At 32.6% G+C, this 19,427-nt stretch overlaps 1 protein-coding gene across 5 annotated transcripts in view; it reads right to left on the minus strand.

Annotated features, from left to right (window-relative positions):
- PDS5A (PDS5 cohesin associated factor A) overlaps positions 1 to 19,427 on the minus strand; it is a 133,028-nt gene that overhangs the window by 29,780 nt on the left and 83,821 nt on the right. For all 5 annotated transcript variants that reach the window (XR_004230019.1, XR_004230020.1, XM_031941543.1 and 2 more), the window contains 9 exons: positions 18,424 to 18,472; positions 18,029 to 18,168; positions 15,780 to 15,895; positions 13,466 to 13,571; positions 10,899 to 11,059; positions 7,168 to 7,291; positions 6,160 to 6,318; positions 4,979 to 5,047; positions 3,679 to 3,815 (listed from right to left, as the gene is read on the minus strand). Coding sequence is in view for 3 of the 5 variants with exons in the window: in XM_031941543.1 (XP_031797403.1) it covers positions 3,679 to 3,815; positions 4,979 to 5,047; positions 6,160 to 6,318; positions 7,168 to 7,291; positions 10,899 to 11,059; positions 13,466 to 13,571; positions 15,780 to 15,895; positions 18,029 to 18,168; positions 18,424 to 18,472 (1,061 nt within the window). In the remaining 2 variants the exon portion in view is untranslated. The remainder of the gene's footprint in view (positions 1 to 3,678; positions 3,816 to 4,978; positions 5,048 to 6,159; positions 6,319 to 7,167; positions 7,292 to 10,898; positions 11,060 to 13,465; positions 13,572 to 15,779; positions 15,896 to 18,028; positions 18,169 to 18,423; positions 18,473 to 19,427) is intronic.

Here is a 19,427-nt window from a genome sequence, read left to right on the forward strand (position 1 = left end):
ACATTAAATTTCTGAAGTCAAGTGAATAACAATTGGGTATCAGGGAAGGAAGCATTAAAGAAATGGAAATAAAATGGATATCCGCTGATGGGGGAATAATCAAACTGCTGCACTGTTAACAATGTAATGAACTCATTCACTTAAGAAATGACCAACATCTGAATGTTTTAGTACAAAAGATAAGAACACAACATGAACAATGTACACGAAAGCATTTGAAAAAGCAAGAACATAATTACACTAATAATAGCAGAGAAACTGATCTGGGGTTCAGAGAGATGAGGCAATCCACCTTCTCATTACTGTTAGAGAAGTGGGGAACAATAGATACACAATATTAATAATTTTCAGTTTTTTTTCAGTATCTGAATCAGTCAATGAGTGAGCATTTATTAAGCACTTGTTCTGTAGACAAGCACAGTTCTGAGATTATACAAAGACAAGTCAGATGAATTTACTTTTTTTTCTCTTTCAATGGCAAGTTGTTCTGAGGGTGGGCTGGAGCCCTGTTCGCTGGTTCTAAATCATAAGGGTAGTTTTTTGATTGTGTCTTTATGTCTCATGGAATCAATCAGTCATTTAGTCAATTCTAATTTACACAAAACCAACACCTCCCTAAGAATTCTTCTTGGGTTTGTAAAAATCTGCATTTTTCTTTGAGGATTTCTTTTATAGATATTTTCAAGTCAGTCTTCCTCTGTGTTAATCTCAGTCACCTTCTCAGTCACTACAATAGCTCTTTAAGATTGGATTAATTTTTTATCTGTTCATCCTTCCAGCCTACTTCCTGACTTTGGACTTTATTTTAGTACTGATTTCTGCTTACTTTGTAGGATAGGTGGAGGTCTGGGATTAGCTTCTATCCTTTTATATCCCTTTGTTTTCACAGCTCAGTTTGGGGATTTGCAAGTTTTCAGGGCTCCCAAAGTGATGTGATGGAAGGAGAGGTTTGTTCATTGTTCTTTCTGTCTGAGCTCTAAAAGTTCCTAACCCACTTTTGGGTCTATTGACTTGTAAATGGTTGAAATTCCATAGATTGCTGCTAGATTCAGCCACATCTGGGAGGCTCTGGAAAGGGCTAATGGAAGATTCTGCAGGTTCCCTTTTGGCCTTTTGTCTCCAGCCCTGCTTATATCCTACAGATCAATGTACTGGGCTAAATTCACTGACCTGCTACTCTGCCATTTTGCTCAGAGTTTACAGCTGTGTTTCCTGAACTTGATCAACAAGGGCTCTGTTAATTCATGACTATTTCTCTCCAACCTGAGCTGCCAGAAAACAGTCTTTTCTGTACCTAGAGATAGTTCAGGAATCTTCTAGGATCTCTTTCCATTCCTGTGCTTCTTTGTATTCTGGTATTCTGTATTGGTTCCCTGTAATGGGCTGAGGCTTGAGTTGATGCACTGAGGTCCCAAGCACGTGAGGCTAAATTGGACTATACTCTATTAATATACATGCTTGGATAAAGAATGGATTGGATGATTTGGATGAATTGGATAAAGAGTGGGCCCCTGCCCACTCTCTGTGCAAGTCCTGATGTGTTGTATAGGAAATGACGATTTTGGTGGGTAGAGGCAGAGAGAGACAGGAAGAGAGGCTGGGAGAGATTGAGCCTGGGTTCCATGCTCGTAGCTGCTGGTCATGTAGCTCCTGGTCTAGCTAGCTTCTTGACTCAGCTGCACACATTTATATCGCCCATTCTCTTCCACCTCTGATCTTTCTTCACTGAGAATAAAGATTGACGATTTTCCCTTAACCTGAATTCCTGACTCCGGCTGATTTTAAAATACGCGGTCTTCACAGTTCCCTTTTTATTCCTGTGTGATGGAATACTCATCATACTGTCATCACTACAATGGGGTACTTCCCAGTGTCTGAAGTCCTACATATAGCACTGTGATTGTGTAAAGTTGCTATGAAAAACTTGAAAAGGGCAAGGGGCTAGATTCTCAGTAAATGTAATGTAATAGAATCAAGAAAATATTAAGGAAAAAAAGAAAATAAGTTGAATGGTGCTAAAATTCAGAATAAAGAAAAAAACTAATGTAAAGCAGTAAACTATACTTTCTCTAAAATATTTTTTATAACTAGATAAATCATGATAATCTAAAAACTGAAATACAAGTTCTAATTTTAATTACTTAGGCTGTAATTATTTAACACAACGATTTTCTGTAAACATAATTAACTAAGAATAGAGGTTGTATAGTGTATTGAAACTTGATGGCTATGTTATGATAGGTTAAAAAAAATCATTTAATCTCTATTTGCCTCAGGAAATTAAGCTAAGCACTTCAACTGATGCAAAAATGTTACTACAATATTAGTTTGAAATATTTTCATCTTCTCTTTCCCCCCTTTATTTAAAAAAAAAAAAAAAAAAAAATGACCAGCGTTGATGAAGCTTACTCCTTTGGGGCATTCATAAATTCTAGTCTTTTCAGTGCTTAATAGCACATTTCCTAGTTTTGTGAACTTAGGTAAGTCAATTAACTACTATGAGTCATCAAGTTTGATGAGGAAATGGGAATTTTGTATTTTTTTCCCCTCTATCTAATAGATGACTAAAATTAGCTACCCATTCATAATTGTCCAAAAAAAAAAAAAAAAAAAAAAAAATGTGGCCTTCAATGTTTCTCTAACATGATGAAAAATCACTTTTTAAATTCTGATCCACTTGAACTTTCTGGCTGTCTTACATGTCTCTTGGAATTTATTTCAAAAGTATACTTTTCCATTTTTTAAATCCAAGGCCAAGTTCCAATGATCTTGTGATGAAGAAAGCTATTTAGGCCCAGAGAGAGGTATGTGGAAACTGAGTGTGGATCACAACATAGCATCTTTACTGTTTTTATTATTGTTTGCTTGCATTTTGTTTTCCTCTCAAAATTTTTTCCCTTTTTGATCTCATTTTCTTGTGCAGCAAGATTATTATATAAATAAGTATGCATATATTGGCTTTAACATATTTTTAACATATTTTGGATTACTTTCCATCTAAGGGACAGGGGTGGAGGGAAAGAGGGGAAAATTTGGAACACAAGGTTTTGTAAGGGTCAATGTTGAAAAATTATCCATGAATATGTTTTGAAAATAAAAAGCTTTAATTAAAAAAAGAAAAGAAAAGAAAAGAAAAAATCAAAGACCAGAGTCTAATAGTTACTATTTTATATTACAATTGTAGTTCTTGGCCCAATCATTCACCTTCTTTCTTACCTTTATTCTTTATCTCCCTTGGTATTTTTGACCCATCAACACTGTATCAAATTGGCAGATAATAATTTATGTAGCAGCCATTTTTTCTCTATTGGCTAGGCCAATCTATCAGGACTTTAATTTTCTTTCTACATGATATGAATAGGGTATTTATGTCTACATCAAAGTACTTCTAGTCATTTAAATATCTAATCATATAAAATGGTAAGACAAAGACTAACAAACAGTTTTCACAATTAGAACAATCTATTTCATTGACAAGTGAGATAAAAACAAAAAGAATTTTTATCACGTTTGTCAATATACGGCTTATTAACAAACCTCATGAAAAAAATTTTTTGTTAAAGTCTATATTCTCTTTCACAGACTTAGTAGCAAATGTATTCTATAATTCACTTTATGTGTTGTCTAGTTTAACAACATATTGTAACCAAAAAAGTGGAAATGAGAAAAAATCCTCACCTGATTCTTTTTTGTTCTGTGAGGTCACCCTCACTAACCAACATTGCTGATAATAACCGAAGAGTAGAATTGGCAGACTTAGACTGGTTGTTTTTCATTCCTAATAGCCATCGTACCAGAAGTTTAATTGCTTGAACCTATAAAATAAGAAGAAGCTACAGAAGACTGCCCAAAATAGAAACATCATGGCTAAGTGTAGCAAAACTGAATTTTGTTATAGTCATCTCAATTGTGATAACTGCTTTGTTTGTCCGTGTGACACAACTGACCACAAATCAGGGGCCAGGTATAATTTGCACGGTTTTTTACCAGGTATCTACTATTTTTCAATTTGTATGAAAGGGACAAAGAATGTTGTATACAATGTTAAAAAATAATTAATAGTATTAGCTATTTTAATTGAGATTTATTTTTATTGTTCCAGAAGAGTTTTAAATCTTGTAGTTTACAAGAACAAATGTGAGGTCAAAGCAAAACAAAACACTTAAACACTGCAATCCTCCATACAAATTATATGTTAAAAAGAATAAATTTCAAAGAATTAAACTAAAGGCTCTTTTTTTTTTCTTTTTGGAGTGTTCGTTTTAAAGGAAAAAGATAGGTTTTATTCTACTTCAGAAAAAGATGGCCACCAAGAAGCTATTTAATCTTAGATCAGGTAGTTCAGGTAGGTGATATCTTCAATTGTTGGAGAGTCTAACATAAACAGTAGTTATAAATGGCTAGACATCAAGCTGGAACAGGTCAGACTTAATATTGTTTAGTATTTTATCAATAATCTGGATGAGGGAATTGAAAGTGTACAAATATACAAATAGGAAGAAATTACTAATAATTTACTACGTAACCTATATACAAAAACAATCCCAAAACATTCACCTCTTTTACTTCATTTCTCAAAGCAGTAGGGGACCAGGGATACAAAATATTGGGTGTCCCTAGAGCCTTAACTAACATTTAAAACTACACTAAGGCTCTAAGGACGCCTAATACATGTCTCTTGGCATTCTTTGTGGCCCTGATTCTTTTCTTTAATAAAAAATACTGAGCAGAGGAATTGTTCGTATTGTTCACAGTCAGGTGATCAACATATCAGTGGGAAAGGAAACGTTAAGCAGAACAATTTCAAAAGGAAAGGGAGATAGATATATGGCAAAAATAATGTTAGATGACTAGAGAGAACTACTATGTTAAACCATTAAGTATTCAGATTATTTCATCTGTTTTAAAATGAAATATTCCAAAGGAAAATGTGTATATGAAATAAATCACTTCTTTTTGTTTATGTCAGAGCACTTACTTTGGCTAGTACTTCTGGGGAAACTTCTTCATCTGGAGACCATAATTTTCCATTCTTCTCACCTGTTGACTGTAGATACTTCAATAAATTTATTTTAGATGAAACTTTTTCTAATCCTTTGCTTTATCATGCTCCTTTTGCTATAAAAAGTTATACCCTTTGTTAGAGCACTAAAAGGTCTTTATTCTTGTAGTTTTGGTGCTCCAATCTGTGGATATAAGGAGCAAGTAGCATACTAGATGGTAGAATTATTTCTGTGTTCCTATGGCCTCACTCAGCAAAAGTGATAAATAGGCATGAATGAGATGCCAACCCTCTCTAGTTGCTTAGGGCATAATTTATATCCTTAGGCTGAGACCCAAGTCTCATTTCTGTCTTTCCATATTCTGTTTCATTCACCTCAAAAATAAAAACAAAACAAAACAAAAAAAACAAAAAAACCACCTCAAAACACAACAAACAAAACCTTTCTTGTCTGATCAAAAGACTTCATGGTGGAGAGTACAATGTAAAATAAAACTATTCCTGGTTTTTCCTTCAGAAGAAAGGAAAAAAAAAACTAATTAGTCAAACTCAATTATAAGGAATATATATAAATCTGTAAAAAATATGTCAACTTGACAAAATTCTAAGGTTTGACTTATAAATTTGAGTGATTTTTCACACTAAAAGAATTGTTCGTATTTTTAAAATGACAATAAAAAATTACTTGTCAATAATGAACTCTCACTTCATTTAAAATATTACATTTTTGAAGCCTTTCAAAAGCACTTCTGTTAAATAGGGATTAAAGATACATGTATATGAAAACAATTAAACACAAGATGATTTGTTTAAAACAATAAGACAATAAAATTTTAGCAGTAGGAATCAGAATAGTCTGTGAAATTCTTTATTTTATTTGGTTCCTCCCCACCCCCTCCCAAATCAGTTGGTTCTGGATTAAAAGCAAATCTGGTTTTGTAGAAGGTATTTTGTAACCAAATAAGGGGAGAACCAGGGAAAACCAAAATAGGGATTATTTAAAAATGATGGTATTATCATGTAATGTAGTATAATTTGATCCTGTTTTTAAAAATTCATTACCAGCCTAGATTTGTTTATTAATAAACAAAATAAGCAAAATGTGAGTGACAAAATTAGGAAAGGAAATTTTTTTTTTAAAAAAATTACAGACTTACCCTGTCATTCATTAAAAGGTCTTTCACAATAAAATTTGCTACTACAGATTTCATTGGGGAAGCAAACTGATCTGGTGCTAACATGGAAATATGGCCCAAGGAAACTAATGGTGTTATAAGCTGCTCTGGAACATCAGCATTCAGACTCCTACTGAGAGGCTGGGAAAATAAAACAATAGAAATGAAAATCTTAATGGTATAATAACTAACTTTTCTTCAATGCAAGGTCGATATACTATGAGAGGGTATAGAATAAACCCAAATCCTCTTAAATTTTCCACAATTTTCTAATACGGATACTTGCTTAATGGCAATCATATAAAAATATGAATAAAAAATTTGTTTTCTTCCCCACTAAAACTTAATAAGAAAGGCAAAATAAATGCAAAGAAGGCATTAAAAATGTTTGACTAAAAAGGAATGACAACAGATATTAATAATAAATAGTGTAGAAAATAATCTCATTTCATTTAATTGCTTCTGCTTCTTCTCTAGCATTACCCAAATTCCAAGGCATTCTATTACAATGGGCATATTCTGCGGGTGGCAGAGCTAGAGGAATCCTCACACTCCTGAGACATTTAAAACAATTTTGGCCCCCAGGAAATGTGACTCATTAGGTAGTAATCCACACACATCCAATTTATGGTAGCACAAACTGAATTGCTTGGGAGTAAACAAGAAATTAATCCAAGAATAAAAGATACTGGTTTCCCAGGAGTATCATCAGGCCTTTTAAATTGTGAGAACAAAGACCTAAATCCACAGTATAGAAGTGTGAACTTTAAGATACTAAAAAGTGAGCCTAAATGTGAGACTGAATCTTTCACAGTGTGACATGTTTAAAGAAGATGCTGTCTCCTGAAAATCAAGCAAGGATTTGATTTAGATCTGCAAAACATGTAAATCTCCAAAGCCAACAAGTCAACAAACCATATTATAAAAAAAAAAAAAAAAAGAAAAAAAAGAAAAAAAAAAAAAAAAACAAATCCTATGAGCTATACATACCTCAAAAATCTGTGCAAGCTGTACTTCTTTATTTGTGAATATGGCATGGATACAATGGACAGCCTGTTTAGCTTGGTGGGGCGTGCCTCTCTTTGCTTTTTGATGTAAGATGGGAATTAAGGTGCTGCAAATATTAAAGTAACACTCTTAAAATGTAGCAAAAGCCCATATACTTTATGCAATCCTTTTAATTGGATTTCTGCCACCACTGCTTTAAAGCATAATGCCTATGGGACCTAAACCTTCAAAATAATCTCTAGAGCACAAACTATTCTTGACAATTCCCCACACCAAATAACAATGATGTTCTAGAAATTTTTTATAAAACATACAAGCTACTCAAGGAGCTTGGACAGAAAACCAAAATTTTAATTTAAAAATTAGTGATCCAGAGTCTATATAGAACTTTCTATAGTTTATTTTCCAAGTTGCTAAAGAGTCTCCAAAAAATAACAGAAGAAAAAATAAATTACAAATTTAACCAAAGTTGATTTTCTATTTCTGTAAAAAAGATATACATACACATCCTTGTGCCACCATCAAAATATCTTTTTTGAGGGGATTGAGGAGTTTAATGTTGATTTAAATTTTTTTTTCCCATAACATTTAAAATGAAAAACAAAATTTTCGAAAGTTTACATCAAACCTAATTTGTATCTTTGTCCACCAAATACTTCCCTTACTCAGAACAGATATTTTCAATTCTCTCAACTAATCCTCTAATGTAATCAACTTGAGTCTTTTCATGATCTTGATTGCTGGCTTCTGGACTCTATCCCTTGTCTTTTCTAAAATGTGTTGCACAGAACTGAATATATAATTCTTCAGAAGGATTTTGGGAAAGGTGGAATACAGATGAGCCACCATCTATTTTATACTTAAAGCTTATTTTACTTTCGCTATGACCTAAAACATTTTTTGGCTATCACATAATACTGTTCATAGAAGGTAAACTCACTGAAAGTAGCAATTGTCTCATTTTTTGATTTTGGATTTCTAGAGCCAAGCATAATCCAGATAAATGACTCATATTGAACATGGAAACAGAAATTCTCGGATCTTTTTCAGAGAAACTGCTGTCTAGCCATGACTCCCATCTTATAAATGGTAAGTCACTTCTTTGAATTTATATATAGAATTTTACATTTATTCCTAATAAATTTCATCTTATTAAATCTCATCTTATTAAATTTCATCTTATTAAATCTGGCTCAATATCCTAGAATAAGAGTTTTTGAGATACAGCCTATAAACAATCCCTCTCACTTTGTGTCTTCCATAAGTTTTATAAGGATACATCTATACCTAAAGTCAAGTCAGTGATAAAAAAGTAAAATAAAAGGAGAAAGCACTGACTGAAGAGATATTCTATTGGATATGTCTTTGCAAGTTGATATGAAATCATTAATGATTAATTTCACTGAACTATTTACTAATCTTTTAATTGCATCACTTTCTAATCCACTTATCTACCACTGATAAGAAGACTATGAAAGACAATCAAATGGTTGGCTAAAAAGCTAGGTAACCTGTTACTTAGAATATTTTTATAAACCATTAGTTTCAAAGTAAAAAGAAACAAGGTTATCTGGATAATGCCTGTTATTAGTAAAGTGAGTTTTTGATCAAAGCTTCAATTTCTTAGCAGTTTCATTAATCATCTCTTTAATAATACATTTCAGAATTCTGCTAGAAACGAAGCCCAGCAACCCAGGTTATAAATTTTATTTACTTCCTTTTTTGGAAAACAGGGATATTTGTCCTCCAGTCATGGAAAACTTTTCTTATTTTGCCCATGACCTTTCAGGATTTCACTGACAAGAGAATGGCAATCACATCTACTAGTTCTTCTACCTCTGAAAACGCAGTTGGATCTGGTTCATGTGATCTGAACTGCTCAAATGCAAGGCACTCTTATTTTGGTTTTCAAATTCCCTATTAGCTATTTGGGTTCTTTCATTCCTATTTCTTGGCAAAGAAAACATAAGCCAAATAAGAATTAAGTTACTCTACTTCCATCTCTCATTGGTCATCACTGTAGAAATGGTCCTATTTCTTCACGGATCCTTTTTTAATCCTTAACACAGATTTAAAAAACAAAACAAAACAAAAAGCAAAGCACAACCTCCCCAGCTCTTTTATGTACAGAGGAAATCTGTGCTGGATAGGAAAGAATTTTGACGAGACTGAGGGATCTATTTTTAGGCTATGAGAAAGAAGAGAGTGTACCAAATATTTAGACAAAACAGTATGCTTTGGGGAAAAAAAAATAAGGAAGAGACCCCAAAATAACAAGTTTGAAACTGTTGGGACTCCTTTTCCAATTGTACAAAATCTTCATGAGGATTTTTGTCAAAGGTTACTATTGGTAAAGGCTACCGGATTAGCTCAGGCAGACTTTGGCAATGGTATTCTATATCGAAGACTATGGCTCCATTCCTCTGTACTGGCTACCAGGTTGTACCTGGAATGTGCTCCATCTTCACTTTCATCTCCCAGAATCCTTCTCTTCCTTTAAGCTGTAGCTCAAGTATCATTTTTCCACATACATTCTTTTCTGATCTTCCCAACTGCTACTGCCCTCTCTTTCAAGTTGCCTTGAATTTAAATGTCCTCTATTTATTCTCCTTATTCCACATACGTTTATGTACATTTTTGTCATTTCATCCAACAATATAAACTCACTGTGAGTAGGGAGTATTTCTACTTTTATTTGTAGCACAGTACCTTGTCACATATAATAGGCACTTACTAAACCCAATATATCACATACATTGAATGATTTGCCAGATTCTGTTGATTCTACTTCTCACATCACATTCTTTTTTCTATTCTTCTTTCACACAATAATCACCCTAATTCAGGTCTTTTTTACTTATCCTCAATTTCTCTCCACATAGATTTCTGACCCTCATCAATTCACCTTCCAAACAATTGCCACGATGATACTGTTAGAATGCTAGTCCAAATAGATTAAACTTCTTATTGAAGAAGCTCGGTTGTTTGCTGGTTGACTATAGAATATATAAATTCTTTATATGTTATTTAACATCTTTCACAATCTGGTTCTAGTTTATCATTCCTGCTACAAAGCACTGGCATTAGGGTTGCATTTCAACTCCAATACTCACTAGACTTTGTTCATGGCCAAGATGTTTAAGTGACTCTTAACTGCCTCATTCATAATTTGTGAGCAATGCTTAAACTACCTGTTTCACAAGATTACTTTAGAGAAGGCACTTTGCAAAGCTTAAAACATTATGTAAATGTGAATTACTTACTATTTATAAAATAGAGTAGCTTTATAGAAATCATGGGATGAATGATATTGACATTTGATGCTTTTCAATTAAAGTTCTTTATAAAATGGGTTTTATGTAACTTCAAGAAATTGTTAATTACAATTTTATCTCCAATTTATTTCTGATATAAGAATGTGAAAGGCAATTGTTAAGCATTAAATGCAAGATAAGAATAGAGAAGGTATGGATAAATAAAAGTCTAATTTGTAAAAATCTACTGACATTATTTTTGTTGGCTAGTTAGCTTTTGGTACAAATAATAACTGACAATGAAAGGGCAAAAAGAAAAAGAAATCTGTTAAATAACTAAAGCTAACCAAGTATATATGTTCATGTGTAGAAAAAAATTGGGAAAAGACAGTAAATACAATGATTCAGTCATAAGATAGCAATGAAATTTTAAGGTACCATATGAAGAAAACTACTTACGATCTTATTTGTGGAAGATCTGTTTCTATTTTGTGTCCTGTATTCCTAAAAATCTGTATGGCAGCTTCTGCTACTTTGTCATCTTCCATTCTGAGACACTGCAGCAGCGACTCATAAGTCTCTGCTGAGTGAAATGAGGTAGGATGTGTGAAAGACAGAACCTGTATGACAGACATAATGCTTTATGAGCATGAATAATAACAAAAATCCAGGGGGGGAAAAAGGATTTCCAAGTATAGGAGATGAAAATTAAACAATTTGCTTTAATTTTAGCATACTTTTAATAAATATTCAAATAACTAAAGGAGACATTTGGAAATGGGAAGGATGTTAACTGTAACAATCTCTCAAATGTTTACTTGAATGGATAAAATGACTTCTTGATTTGTAACCCAATGCTTGTTGTATACCAAGGAAATACTTAATGAATGCTAAATCTTTATCACTAATACCATCACCTTCATCACCATAACCATCAAAGGAAAGCACCTATGCAGTATTTAGAAAGCTGGACATGAAATGAATTTATTTCATATTTCTTGACATTAGCTGAGTGACCACAATTAAGTAATTCAACTTACCTTCAACTTAGTTGAGTTAAATGGGAATAAAACCAGTGAACTAACCTCTTAAGATTTTTTAAATTACAAATGAGTTGGTGTGAGTAAAGTATTTTACAATTATTAAAACATACTTTATGTGCCCATTACCTTTAATTCTTAATTTATATTAAACTTTTAAATATTTTAAATTTTAGATCAAGGAGGAAAAAATGCCAATGGATGTCTATAATCAGCTATTTACAAAAGAATAGTATTTAAAAACCTACAGATAATTAAAAGTATGATTATAATAATTTATTATTATTGCCTTTTATTTTTCCAAATATATGCAAAAGCAGTTTTCAGTACAACTCTGCAAAATGTGTTCCAAATTTTTCTCCCTCCCCCATTCCTTCGATAGCAAGCAATCCAATATAGATTAAACATGTGCTTCTAATTTCCATATCTGTCATTTTGTACAAGAAAAATCAAACCAAAAGGGAAAGAGAGATGAGAAAGAAAAAAAAACAAAAACAATAACAACAACAGAATAGAAAATTGTACAAAGCAACAACAAGATTATGTCATGATTAACTCTGACAGACTTGGCTCTTTTCAACAATGAGATGATTCAGGCCAACCAATTCCAATGGACTCGTGATGGAGAGAGCCACTTGCACCCAGAGACAGGGTTGTGGGAACTGAATATGAATCAAAGTATTGTATTTTCACTTTTTGTTGGTGGTGAGAGTTTGGTAGTTTGCTTTTTATCCCCTTTTCTTGTGTTTTTCTCCTCTTGATCTGATTTTTCTTGTACAGCATAACAAATTTGGAAATATGCCTAGAAGAATTGTACATTTAACCTATAATGGATTGCTCACTGGCTCAGGGTGATGGAAGGTGACAGAGGGAGTGAGAAAAATTTGGAACACAAGGTTTTGCCCAAGTGAATGTTAAAAACTATCTTTGCATGTATTTGGAAAAATAAAATACTATTTCTCTCCCCTCCCCCAAAAAAGTGCCGAATATGGAGTCAGGAGTCCTAGATGCTACCCTAAATCATTATGAGTTATAACACAATCAGGTCAATTTCCTCATTTATACAATGGAAACGATAACTTAGCAAAAAAGTTGAGAGGAAAGCTCTTATTACAATTTGAGTCACTATAGAAATATAGTCCAAAGTACCTTACAGTTTATAATCTTGTTATGTTGATATGACTCTTATGTTGATAGAAAGCTATCCTATTTTTTGTAGAAGCAAATTCTGCTTCTTTCCTTCTTTGAAATGTTTCTCATGCCTTTCACAATCTCTTTGCTGCGATTACAACCCTCAATGAAGGCTCACATCATTTTATGTGGAGGTTATTGCTATAGCTGCCTAACTATGGTTTCTGCCTATACTTTCTCTGGATCTTATGTCAACCACATGTCATTGACAAGGTACCTCCAATAAAAGCAATTGGTGTTAGACTAAGAATTGTTCCAAAGCATTCCATTTTGTGCCTTTAGGCTCTGTGTCTAAATACCTAAGCACTGAACAGAACTTATCCAATGCTTTTTTTTTTTTTTTCATTTCCTCTGGACAGAGTGGGTCTCCTTACTTCTCAGACCAAGCCATGCTCATTCCTACATCTGATCTTTCTGGAACTTGAATTAGTTTTTTTCTTTAAAATTAGATTAATCAAATGTTCTACATCAATATTTTCTGATCATTTTTGGCTTACCATAATGGGCCAATTCTTTTATTTTTAGTATTTATAAGTAATCAACATTGATTACTGATATTTATATCTCCTATGTATTTATTCCCCCCCCCCCCAACTATTCTTGAATTTCCAATTAACTGCTTTGCAAGCACAAACCAGATTTTAAATTTACTTTAAAATCACCCGTGGTAATAAAAACAACTTTCAACACTTGGAACAATATATAGATGGCCTGCCAATATTATTTTGTATTATTTATACCATCTCTTCAACATGAAAGGACATATAAAACAAAATTCTTAATAAATAAAAATACCTTAAGTAATTCAAGTCCTGCACGAATGGCTGTATCTGGACTCACACCCTCCTCTTCATCATCAGCAGTCCCCTCTATTGACTTGTTCATCAGCTTCACTAGTGCACTATCAAAGGAGAAACTCTAAGTTAGTTGCAACTACTCCAGAACACTGAAGATAAAGCCAAAGTTTTGGGCAGATTAAAAAAAAATTATAAGAGCAACTCTTAAGAGCAAAAATTGGTCTGTTTCATTTAAATTAGCTATAAAACCTTTTGCACAATCAAATACTCAATAGCTTCTTAAAGTACATTTCTAACTAAATTTAAAATTTAGTTTATTAGAGAAATTATATTTTATAATAATTTGGGTATTTAAATTAGTGATTAATTTTCTTTCATTTCCTTAAGGAATCTGTTTCCTAATGAATCAATATATATGAATCTATATAGTAAAATTCTAGATTTCTTGACACTATTTAACCACGGAAAGACAAATTAATCTCTATAGAAATGACATTGTGAACAAATTTTTCTTGTATTTGGCATAGACAAATAATTATATTCCAATTTAATTGGGGAAAAAAATTGGCAATTTGTAGCTAAATAGTTTCTTACAAAACCAATCTACTATATTTTTGATCAAAATTCAGCAATAGGTTTTAATATTTTTAGCTATATGCATTATGCAAGAAACCTGGTGAATTCTTTGATGACAGACTTCTTTCTGGAGATGACTAAATGAAAATACCTTTAAGTGTCACATATACTAAATGAAAGAAGCAGAACAGAGAGTCAGGTTTCTTATCAGGAAGACCTGGATTCAAGTGCTGCTCTGATGCATGAAGGCAGCATTAACATGAGATAATGATATTAACTTCTCACTGGTCCAGGTAAGCCTACAAAGTAGAAGTCTTTACTGATATGTATTTGTGGCAGGAGTTACCATATAGTGATTTCCCCTTGACTTTGATATACATAATCAGGACTATCAATTTTTAAAATGAAGAATTTTAAAAACTATATCAGTTATTTCTTGATACTTCTTATTTAATGAAGACATCATTTCCTCTTTGCTTACTTAACTGGTTTTATTATCCATTTAAATTAAGTAAGCTTTATTGGTATCATACTTGCTGAATTATTAGACCAAGTCTCTTTTTAAAGAATATTATAATTAGTTGCCATCAGCATATTAAAAAGGCGTCATTACAACATGGCCTTTGAGATAGCCTCAAATTTTATTCTCACTTGAGATCCTATTAGCTACAACTGACTACTACGCTCATGGATAGAATTCAGAATTTTAGAACTTTTTGCTTCAAGTGGCTGAATCAGAATCCTAGGATACTGCTTATTTAGTATCCTTGGGATCAATTCACTAAACAGTAGTTTGGAAAGATAATCTTTAATTGTCACTGAAAATCAGTAACTGCAAGGAGGAAATCAGAAATTCCTGGTTAGGCGATATTGCAAAGCAGTTGGCTAAATGAGTAAGAAAGAATGGGGAAAGTTTGTAAAAAGTTCTCATTATTTTCCCTGGAAGTCCTCAAAATATGAGGAAGTGAGGCTCCTGAATGATGAGCCCTGAGTTTGTCAAGACTCAGAAATCACAGACGAATCCTTTTGTCTTCTGAGTCTCAACAGTTTCACATGCAAAGGAGAGGTGATAACAATTATATAGCAACTTCAAATTCATACAGAGGTGGTTCTGTAGACTTTCAAATGCCAGGACAATACAGGCAGTAGGAGCTGATGTCCAGTGAATGATCTGCTTCTACTCATTTCAAATGTTGGTAAGGACATTAAAGATTAGAGAAAATGTTCTGAAGTTATGCCAAGAAAAAAATACAAGAAAGAATACCCTATAAGGTATCTTCCAATCAAATACTTCAGAGTTATAATGAAATCATATTAAAAGGAAAAAACCTTGACAGAAGGAAAACAAAATATTATTTGTCTCCTAAATTGGGAGCCTCTGGCTTAAAATTCAATTCAAAAGGAAAATTAAAGAACACAATTCAAAATCATTGAGAAGAATTAGCTTAGCTATAGTCCAATTTCTAAAAATTAGTCTGGTGAAAATAAATCTCAACTAAAATCAGAATTACATCTAAAGAGAGATCTTTCTCAAGGGGTCCACAAATTCTGGATGGGTTCATAAAAAGAACTATTCTGTATTAAAGATATGTTCACGTTTGTGTGTTTTTTTTTTTTTAATTAGGGAAACAGATCCTTTTTGTTTATTTTTGCAAAAGGGCACATTATGTCCATAGCTAATTACTAATTCAACAGAACAGAATGTTTATAGGCTAACAAATTATCTCTTAGTTTACCTAATGGCTTCTGAGTCAATATGCACAGGTGCAATTCTTTCCAAAAGAAATTTGACCATCTCAAGGAAAGGATTAGTTGGCTGCTTAGGGTTTGCAAGTTTCCTGGCTATTTCTCTCTGTTAAAAGAAAACAGTCATGTCACATAGTCAAATGGGAACTTAGATCCATATTTTAAAAATATCTATAACTCAAATTTAGCAATTATACTCTAACAGAATCCTTTACTAAATTTCTTTTTTTTTTTCTTTTTTTCTTTTTCTTTTTTTTTTTTTTTAATTTAATAGCCTTTTATTTACAGGATATATACATGGGTAACTTTACAGCATTAACAATTGCCAAACCTCTTGTTCCAATTTTTCACCTCTTACCCCCCCACCCCCTCCCCTAAATGGCAGGATGACCAGTAGATGTTAAATATATTAAAATATAACTTAGATACATAATAAGTATACATGACCAAAACATTATTTTGCTGTACAAAAAGAATCAGACTCTGAAATATTGTACAATTAGCTTGTGAAGGAAATCAAAAATGCAGGTGTGCATAAATATAGGGATTGGGAATTCAATGTAATGGTTTTTAGTCATCTCCCAGAGTTCTTTTTCTGGGTATAGCTGGTTCAGTTCATTACTGCTCCATTAGAAATGATTTGGTTGATCTTGTTGCTGAGGATGGCCTGATCCATCAGAACTGGTCATCATCTAGTATTGTTGTTGAAGTATATAATGATCTCCTGGTACTTTGACATGCACGTCATCATACCTAGACACTACCCTAGTGAAGGTCTTAAAAAAGGTTTACCTATTATAATCACAATTAAAAGTTTAACAGTTTCCTTAGAAGAATTGATATTACATTTTGATAAATGTAGAAAAAGTTACTTACATATGGATTATCTTTTTTCTAAACTCTTAGCAGTTTAAAACAAACAACTATACTTTAAAAATGAAATCAAGTCACATATGGCTGGTTGATAAAGATTCCAATGTTTTTAAAAAATATTTTAAAAGTATTTTGTTTCTATCTATGGAATCAATAGAATTCTTGAATTGTTTTCAAAGAATATACACATTTATACATAAGACATATTTCAAAAAGTTTTAATTATGCAATTTAAAATTAAAATGTCTAGTATTTTTTGGAAAACAAGCAGGTTAAAAACATAGAAGACTTTGATTTTACTTATTCCTAAAAGGGCTTTCCTAACAACAACCATGACTTCTGAAAGAAAGCTTTACTGTTCCTCACTTGTAAGTACTTTGTAAGACATTACAATTTACCCTTCAATCCAACTGCTCTTTCCAAAGTCACCAGGGATTGCTAATGGCCTTTTAAAAATACTCTTTTTCTCATTGACTTCTACAGAATTTTCTAATGATCTATACCACATATTTGAACTACTAATGTTCCTCAAAATCTGGCCCAGGACTTCTGCTATCCTTTTTATAGGATCACTCACTCAGTGACCTTATCTGTTCCCATATTTAGTAAGCCTATCAACAGAATGATTTCCAAACCCACATATTTACTCCTAGATTTTTCCTAAGTTCTATTCTCATATCTTCAATTGTCTATCAAACTACATGTCATATGGGTAACTCAAATTAAATGTGACTCCTTTCCCCCTGTTCCTAACTTCCCAATTTTCCAAATCACCCACATTTACAGCCTAAGAGTCACCCTTGGTTCATCACTACCTCTCATGCCACATACACATTCATTTACATGTATAGCCTCTAACACATGAAAAAAGGCTTTTGCTCTAGTCAAGGCCTCTATCCCTTGTTGCCTAGACTACTGAATAGTCTCTTCAGTGATTTGTCAGCTACAAGTCTCTCACTTCTCCAATACATGTTACACACAACTACCAGGAAATGTTTATAAAGTACAGCTCCAACTGTACTACTCTGGTACCCAATCTACATTGTCAAAAGAAATGTCTCCCCCTAGAAGAATGAAATGAGACCAATGAAACTATAGGAATATTCCCTATCTATGTCTTTTATGCAGTAGCAAAACAGTTCATTCCCTGGTCAAATCCATCCCAGATCAAAGCTCAGAATCCATTTCAGCACCAATGATGACAAAGGTCCTATCTTATGAAATGTAACAACTCAAGTAACTTGAGTTATTTATTCATGTGATCATTGCAAAAAAAAAAAAAAAAAAAAAGTACAAGTGTTCCTAAGAAACAACTTTTTATAAATTACTCTAGGTAAAGTTAAAGGTAAAAACAAAATTGACTAACCACACAGACATCTGCCTGTTTGCATGAACACGTAGGGCTGATAAGTAACTCTAACTGAGACCGAAGTTTTTCATCATCGCCAAGGACCTGGTTGAACTTTTTCACAAAATCTTGTGCTTTTCCAGGGTCAGGCAAATTCTCTACAAAATTAAATAAAATTCAAATACTGAGTCAGTCACTAATTGAGATTTGTAAATAAGAATCAATTTTAGAAATATTCCCATATCCTTGAAATTGTATTGATAATAAAATCACTGAAAAAAGCAAAATGACAATCACCTCCAAAGAACAGTTGTGTTTATATACCTAATTACACTTATATTTTATTTTCCATTAATATCATTATATTATTAAGATTAACAGTGATCTACTACTAAGTAAATAAAAACACTTACTTGCTATGGTCATCAGCTTTCCAAACATGGCAGAACTATTAGCTTCTGACTGAAATGAAACAAATAATCAGTTATATATATATTCAAAAAATTTATGAGAAAGAAATAAAACAGTATTTTGTTAATTCCTAAGAAAACAAAAATGAATTTTACCCCAATCATCTCTGGGATGAAACATAAACACCAGTGCATAGATTCTAATCATCTATTTTTAGCAAAGCTTATTTGCTCAACTATGTGCTACAGAAAACCAGTTAACCCACTGGGGAAAAACAATTTCTCTATCCTCCCCCACATGCTACATATTCTGTCAATGTAAAAAAGAAAAAAATTACTTTTAAATATTCCTTCTTTACAAATGAAATCAGTTGCTTTAAGAGGATTTTCTGAATATATAAAAAGACCAGCTGATCTGAAGGCATGGCACTTTAACCTATCTAATCCAGTGCAACAAAGTTTTCATAACAATTTCTACAAGAGTCTAGGCTAGGATCATGTTCTTAAGAGGTAGAAAGGACTGAAAGGAGCCTACAAAAGCATGAACTAGGGGTCCAAGAGACATTAAATATCTGAACCACATTATACATAATTCCTCCTCCTACACACTTCAATGGTTGAATTGGACTTGTCTCTGTCCTATACAACTCAACCTCCTCTCTGTACATCTTCCTTTTCCCATTTTTACTCCACAGAATTCCTCTTTTCTTTCTTTCTTTTTTTTTTTTTTAATTTAATAGCCTTTTATTTACAGGATATATACATGGGTAACTTTACAGCATTAACAATTGCCAAACCTCTTGTTCCAATTTTTCACCTCTTACCCCCCCACCCCCCCCCAGATGGCAGGATGACCAGTAGATGTTAAGTACATTAAAATATAAATTAGATACACAATAAGTATACATGACCAAAATGTTATTTTGCTGTACAAAAAGAATCAGACTCTGAAATATTGTACAATTAGCTTGTGAAGGAAATCAAAAATGCAGGTGTGCATAAATATA

This window comes from Sarcophilus harrisii, chromosome 6 (genome assembly GCF_902635505.1).
Source record: "Sarcophilus harrisii chromosome 6, mSarHar1.11, whole genome shotgun sequence".
Classification (NCBI taxonomy): Eukaryota; Metazoa; Chordata; class Mammalia; order Dasyuromorphia; family Dasyuridae; genus Sarcophilus; species Sarcophilus harrisii.